A 7,243-nucleotide genomic window follows, 5' to 3' on the forward strand; every position below is an offset into this window, starting at 1 on the left:
ATTAACTATGATTAACTATGGATTAAAATGACTAAATGCGTTTTAAATTATGGTATATATTTTTCAGAAAAAAAGTTGTGCTTATAAGAACGGTAATTACTATATATGCATAGATCTCTCTCTCTCTCTCTCTCTCTCTCTCTCTCTCTCTCTCTCTCTGAAAAAAATATACATGTATATGGAATATAACTTTTAATATTAAGACTTCTTAACATGAATTCAAAATTCAATTAAGCATTTGTAAATTGCTCAGAAAACAAATATGCAGCATCTTTAATTTAGTCATGCATAGACATCGTTTTGATCGCTGTTCCATAGCTAGCAACGTGCATGTCCAATGCCTCGTATATCTACATCAAGTTAAATACTTAAACAAAATTATGAATAAATTTACATACTAAATTGTAAATATATATCATATATCTATTAAAAAATGTCCGCATCAAGTTTCAAATTTTTGTTACGCTTTGAAATTCAATTTTATTTCTTGTTAACAAAATACAGTCAACAAAAATTACTTTCGTGTTTACAATACCGCGACTTTGACGTCGTTTTCTGAGCATTGTGACGTCAAAAGATAAGGGCCCTTTTCTCATGACAGCAGTCATTTAATAAATTTCTAATGAATTATGAATTTGAAAAAAAGTAGAAATAATTCTTTGACATTTTATTTTGTTTCAGTTTGTGGAAATGGTTATTTCGGCGCAAATTGTTCAAATGTTTGCTCTGAAAACTGTTCTGATATATGCAATCATATTGATGGGATGTGTAACTGCAAAGCTGATATGACGGATTCTCGGGAATGCAAACAAGGTAATACGTGAAAAAAATTCCATATGTGAGAAGTAAATATACAGAGTCATTTACCCACTGTATATAATCATTAACAATGTCATGAAGGATATGGAGATCACGAACAGTATTCAATATCAAAGTCCATAAAACACTACAAAATAGGAGTAGAGCAAACGCGGACCTCCAAAACATCAGAGGTGCCATTTAGATAGATTAATGATACAGTTCCATTCTTTCATGTAACGTTTATTCATATGATTTTGTTTGAAAATTCCCTATATATAATTCATACAGCATTCCCTATCTACTTATATAGTTTTACCATTGACTACGGCTAGAAAATGTGATGATCACTGGTTTTATCCTATTGGAATGTCTATATTGGTCATACTAAACGTTTTGACCTGTACTTTATGGATGTGTGAAAGGTATTTTTTCTAATCCATTGTTTAGTTATGTGACATATATAATTTATGTGTATTTCTCCTTTTTATTTTTTTTTAATACTTTTTTATTTAGAAAAAAGCATGTGAAAGTGAACAGACAGTCCTCATCTCATTACATAACAACTGAAGGAGAAATGAAAGAAAAGACTTCTGAATCACATGAATATCAAGAAGTGAATTCTGTATCACCAGATTTTTCGTACCAAAATCTTACATTTGATGCCTGAAAATTTTCATTATACAGGACTTGACTACAAGTAGATGAGTTCGGAATCCTGTCTTCAAATTTTATCAAGGATAGTTCAGGGAAAAATGTAGAAGACGAAGCTTGATTCACATACAATTTTTTGGCTTTCATATAATAAGCATATTTTCCCCGGAATAATAAATAATAATATAAAAATACTTTGATTACTTTGCAGCGCATAAAATTGTATAATGGCTTGTCGGGGAAAGCGCTACACTTTCTCGATCAGATGAGGGGTATGCAAAAATCCAATCATTAGAAAACCCGTTTTCTCGACATAGAAACAACTGCATTTACATCAAAAAGGTCCAGAAAAATGATATTGACAGGCCGATAATTAAATTTTCCAGGTATTGTTGAGAAAATGCCACTTATAATATCTGAACACTATGCCAGAGAGAGAGAGAGAGAGAGAGAGAGAGAGAGATGCAATAATTCTTTTACGACGTCGTTCTTTTATTTAATACATCTTTATTTCTTAAAGTATTTGGTTAAAGTACTATGTACGTCTTAATGTCAGATTGGGCAAAAATTATTTTTAAAAAATTACACATAAAGCTTAACCATTATTCATCTTCTTTTAAATAGGCTTTCATGTCAATTAATATAAAAAGGATATTTTACAACTTTTCGTTTCTATAATGTCATATTTCAGAGTAGAAACAAAACAAAGTATAATATACATTCAGATTGACGTACATATTTTTTTCACACCCGTCATATATTTATTTTATTAACGCACAACTCGTTGTTGAATAAAGAACAATTGTCTTTTATCCTTTAAACAATGTGAGAACTATTCTTTTAATAGCTATACCATCGTTGTATCTTTGCCAATGTGTTTTATATTTTATGAAAGAAAAGTCAAACTTCGAAACACTATTAATGTGTTCAAATAAGGAAAACAAATAAGGAAAGAAGTAAATAAAGATGAATAGAGATACAGTGTATAATAAAAATGAGGAAATATTCCACTGATTAGACTTTTAGTAGCCCACTCATGATTATTTCCCTGTATTTCAGAAATCGTGTAAGGGGTAAAAAGTGATAAAATCGATAAACAATATAAGGAGTAATTAAATCCAACAACACTGAGTTGATGTATTAAGAAAAAATAAAGATGAGGATATATTCCACTGATAGGACATTCAGTAGTCTTCTTACTTCCCTCGATTTCAGAGATATAATGGAAACTAATATAAGGAATAATTAAATTAATTCAATTAAGCCAATAAGAAAGTATCAGTACAAACAAAACTCCCATTTTTCCTGTCTCTGTTGTTGTAAATTTTCTACCTGTGCAAATGAAGTTATTGAGAGGAAAAGGACATTTTATTATTTGAAGAGTGAATTTTGAAATTAATAATGATATTGGTATTACTTCTTCCTCAAATTGGTATACCTAGAGGGTGGAATTTAAACAGTATTGTTAATGTGCACTATTTAAAAGGACAAGTTAACACCATGAACGTCATTGAAGACGAAGATACATAGAACTGTGAAGAACAAGAAGTGTTAGTGAAACACTGATGCCCTAGTGTGACAACTTAGCGAAGATCAAACTTTTCTCAAATACAAATTTCATATGTTGGTAACCAAAGTAAAGTCTTATTGTAAGATATACAATTGTGAGATATGAAAGTCCTAGCATTACCTGTTCAAAAGTTAAGGCCAAGGGTTAAAGATTTTAAAAAGGGACGTTGTTAGTGTCCAGTGAAAGGTCTTATCACAAAAATACATATATAAGGTATGAAAGTCCTAGTTTCAACCTTTCAAAAGATATTGTAAATTTAAAAGTTTGTATTTTTTGTGTAATAGTGTGCCAAACTCCTATGTCAAGGTCAAAAGTCAACTTTGGTGAAACCTGTATCCAAAGAAAGGTCTTGTCAGGAAAGAAATACACATGTGAAATTGAAATATATATGTCACTAAATGCTCCGCTAAATCAAAAGTTATAGGCAAGGTTAAACTTTTTTTGCGGACAAACTTACAGAGAGACAGCTAGACAAACAGAGAGATGGACGGACACGACAAAAATTATATACACTTGAACCTACGATAACGGGAGCTTAAACAGACAACCAGAGAGACAGAAAGACAAACAGAAGGAAAGACACACGTACACGACAAAAATATATACCCCCGAATCATCGATAACGATGCATAAAAGTTATTGTCTTGGCTTGTATATAAAACGCGTTCTCTAATTATACCTTAATGAAATGATAACGATGCATAAAAGTTATTGTCTTGGCTTGTATGTAGAACACGTTCTCTAATTATACCTTAACCCTGCGATGACTAAGTACAAAGAAAACTGCTAAGTAAGTCACGTGTTTCAATGTTAGGAAGAAAATGCTTATTCTGAAACCTCCGCATCCTATTGCTGAGAAGAGTGGGTGACAGAGGACGGGCTGTAACTTTGTCTGGAAATAGAGTAAACAGTTTATAAAATATGCCCAAAGTTTTCTTTTGTAAGATTTGTGTTTGCAAGAGGACCCTATCACAAAACTTTTATTGATTACATAACAGTTTATGAGGTCTTCTGTTTAAGAAAATGTTATAAAAATTAAATTGATTCGTCACAATCTTTTAAAATAGGCGCAGAGCATTCACGGACCTCAGAACATCAGAAATGGGATCAGGTTCCATGGATGGAGTGAGCATCCCTTGTCGATAGGTCACACCCGCCGCGCGCTCCTTGTTGTGTTCGAAAAAAAAGAAAAATCCCTCGACAACTCAGTGTGCAAATAATCAGTATGAAAAAAGTAAATCAAAATTTGACTTATGGATAAATTATTTTTGTTCACAAGGTCACTGTATCGACCATAGAACTTCCAAAATTATTACTTTAAACGCGACTGTTGCTGAACCAAAAAGGAAGGGTCCTCTAACCTGCATAACTCTGCCTTAACTCCTGATTTTAATTTTAACACAACTATGTTAAATTGTTTGTTCATTCTTTTGAAACTACATTGTTAACTTACTCAATAAACCCTGAATATCTTCAAACACATGACATGTAAGAGTCTAGTTCCTAAATGACACAAATAATTAAGTTTGAAACAAAATAGAAAATATATGATAAACTCATAGAAGAGATTTTGAAATTCAGAAAAGTACAATTTATAGTAATGCAAGTTGAAACCTTAACTTGACGCCCCAAATTACTTGGCTACAAGTAAATAAGAATTTGATTAGCAAACGCATTTCATCGATCCGCATTTCATCGATCCGCATTTCCACAGAGTTTGTCCAATATTTTTTTTTTGTGGCAATGGCTGACGAAAAATACTAAATAAAACATAAAATTAAGGAACAACTTTTTTTGGTTTCATGATATGCGTTATAATAAACATAAACGCCAAAGACGTTTATATATAAAATTATCACACAAGCCAATCTATTGATCATCGTCCTGAAAACCAAAAAACAAAAACTGACAGTGATTCCTTATATTTACATGCTCTTGATTCCGCATATCCACGTCTTCTTAGCCCCGCTTTTGATTCTATTTGTCCCGACCCGCACGTGATTTTTTGAAACGCTCCTATCGATAAACAAGTACATTTATGTCGAAATACAGTACATTAAACAATATTTGCAATTTTATCTCGGAAAGAGACATTGGTAATGTAAATACTTACACTTAGCTGCCATAAGTAGTCTATACAAAAAAAGGGAAAAAAGGCGTTCATTTACGGAACAGAAAAAAAAAACAAGGGTGCCCTAAATTCGACAAAAATTAAATATATACGTACTAAACTAAATAAGTTTAGCAATTGTTTTTCCATAAGTATAATTAAAAAAAATATTTTTCGAAATTGTTTTATTTTCTTTCTACAAAAAATCAATATAGAAAAAGGTTCCAAAAGGCACTTCATTTTTAAACTTGACGCGCAGAAACCGCGTCGTCCAACGTCATGAGAATCCAACAATACAAAAGGAGTCGCTCGAACGGACAGGTCCTGGAAGAATTTTTTAATTGAAAAGCCTTTTGAGCACACTTGTACGAGGGTTGATCCAAAAGTAATGTCACAGTGTCCATATCTTTTAGATTTGGCGTCATATTATTAAATACAATATACCAAAAGATGCGCAAATATAAATCTAATTAACATTGAAATTTTAATTTTATAATGTTTATTTGAATTTATTTTACTAATGTTTAAAACATAGAGCATAGGGGGTGTCGCCGCGTCACAACGGAACGTCACGTTTTAAAGTGTATTTTTTCTTAGAATGAAAAATACAAATACATTAAAAAGATTATAAAAAAGCACCTAATCTCCCAAATTTTTATAAGACACAACTTTTCGTCATTTTCTAGTCATAAAATGAAAATTTAATGACGGTATTGGTATTTGTGATCATAAACACTGTTGTTTTACTCTGTTGAATTGAACAAAGGGATTGTCGAAATGGGGAAAAAACGCTCGACCAGTTGTAATGCATTTTTGCTTCAAAATATGGGAATTATCACCAGCGACAGTTACGTTGATTAATTATACTCACAGAATAAAGAATATAATTAAGAGACATCTTAATAGATGGTTTCAGCAATTTTGGGCGGGTGATTGGTCACTGAATGATCAGCAGAGGACAAGAAAATTCAAGACCGAAAGATAGGAGATCGGACGGAAACTTTCAATGGTGTCTGACATTGTCAAAAAAGACGGACGTTTAGAGTGACATGTGAATTTTTAAATTTGTCTTACGCTGCTGTTTAAAAAGTTAATTATGAAAAGAGTAACTGATGATGGTTCCAAGATTTCTTAAAGTGGAATTGGTGAAGGTGTTAGCGAATCACAAATATTTTTTTAATGAAACGAAGGTTAACGCTTTTAAAAGCATTTTTCATTGTACAAAATGTGACTTGATTAGCCTCTCACTGTGTACAAATTGCGTCATTTTTGCGAGATGAAGTCACATTGACAAGTGCATTGCGATTGATGCATCGTTTATATATTGTTGTATGGGACTGAACAAACGACAAAACTGCATGTAATAGTAAGTTTGTATGTAGTATAAAGCTATCCAGCTGTTTGAAATACTAAATAATTTCATTTTGTGGCATTTTGAAGACCTTATATTATGTGTGAAGTCATAGTAAACATTTCCCGTACAAATTAGGCCCCGCCTCCTTACTTAAACCTTAACTGTGCTGCACTCTCACAGCAGTACTACTAACTCTACGCCATCAACAGCCCCGCCTTGTATGGGCAATGCCCGCACGACATGCAAGCTGTCCTTCATCAGAATGATGCTAAGATCTTTGACTGGCCCGCGAGATCGCCAGATTTGTCACCATTGAACACGTTTGAGACATTCTTCGTCGTCGTTTAAGAGACCGATATAACGTCAACAACGTAGCGGAACTGACCCTTGTCCTGCAGCAGGAGTGGAACCAGATCACCATGCTTGAGATACAGAACCTGATATGGAGCATGAGACGCCATTGTGACGTTGTTTTTGCTGCAATTAGAGGCCTTACACAATATTGAAAATGAGTTTGACTTTTCAAACCCGTATCTGTGATCAGTTTCACGATAATTCTTACAAAACAGCACACAATTGTCAATAAATTTTGTTTTATTTTATTATGTGATGACAAGCTCATATCACAATTTAATTGAAAGTTCTGTGTCTAATTTTTTTTACTTTGTTTTATAATAAATATCTTAAATTGCTAAACTTATTTTGCTTAGTATATAAGAGCTGGTACCAAACAAACTATACGAATGACCCAAGTGTT

At 32.5% G+C, this 7,243-nt stretch overlaps 1 protein-coding gene across 1 annotated transcript; it reads left to right on the forward strand.

Annotated features, from left to right (window-relative positions):
- Positions 1-687: 687 nt before the first annotated feature.
- LOC134239491 (uncharacterized) lies at positions 688-1,486 on the forward strand. The gene is made up of 3 exons (XM_062721673.1): positions 688-813; positions 1,112-1,223; positions 1,315-1,486. Exons 1-3 carry the CDS (start codon positions 765-767, stop codon positions 1,466-1,468), a joined length of 315 nt encoding a protein of 104 aa, XP_062577657.1. The 5' UTR covers positions 688-764; the 3' UTR covers positions 1,469-1,486.
- Positions 1,487-7,243: the final 5,757 nt, after the last annotated feature.

Source organism: Saccostrea cucullata, unplaced genomic scaffold (assembly GCF_032062105.1).
Source record: "Saccostrea cucullata isolate Sc308-1 unplaced genomic scaffold, CSIRO_AGI_Scuc_v1 ctg3142, whole genome shotgun sequence".
Classification (NCBI taxonomy): Eukaryota; Metazoa; Mollusca; class Bivalvia; order Ostreida; family Ostreidae; genus Saccostrea; species Saccostrea cuccullata.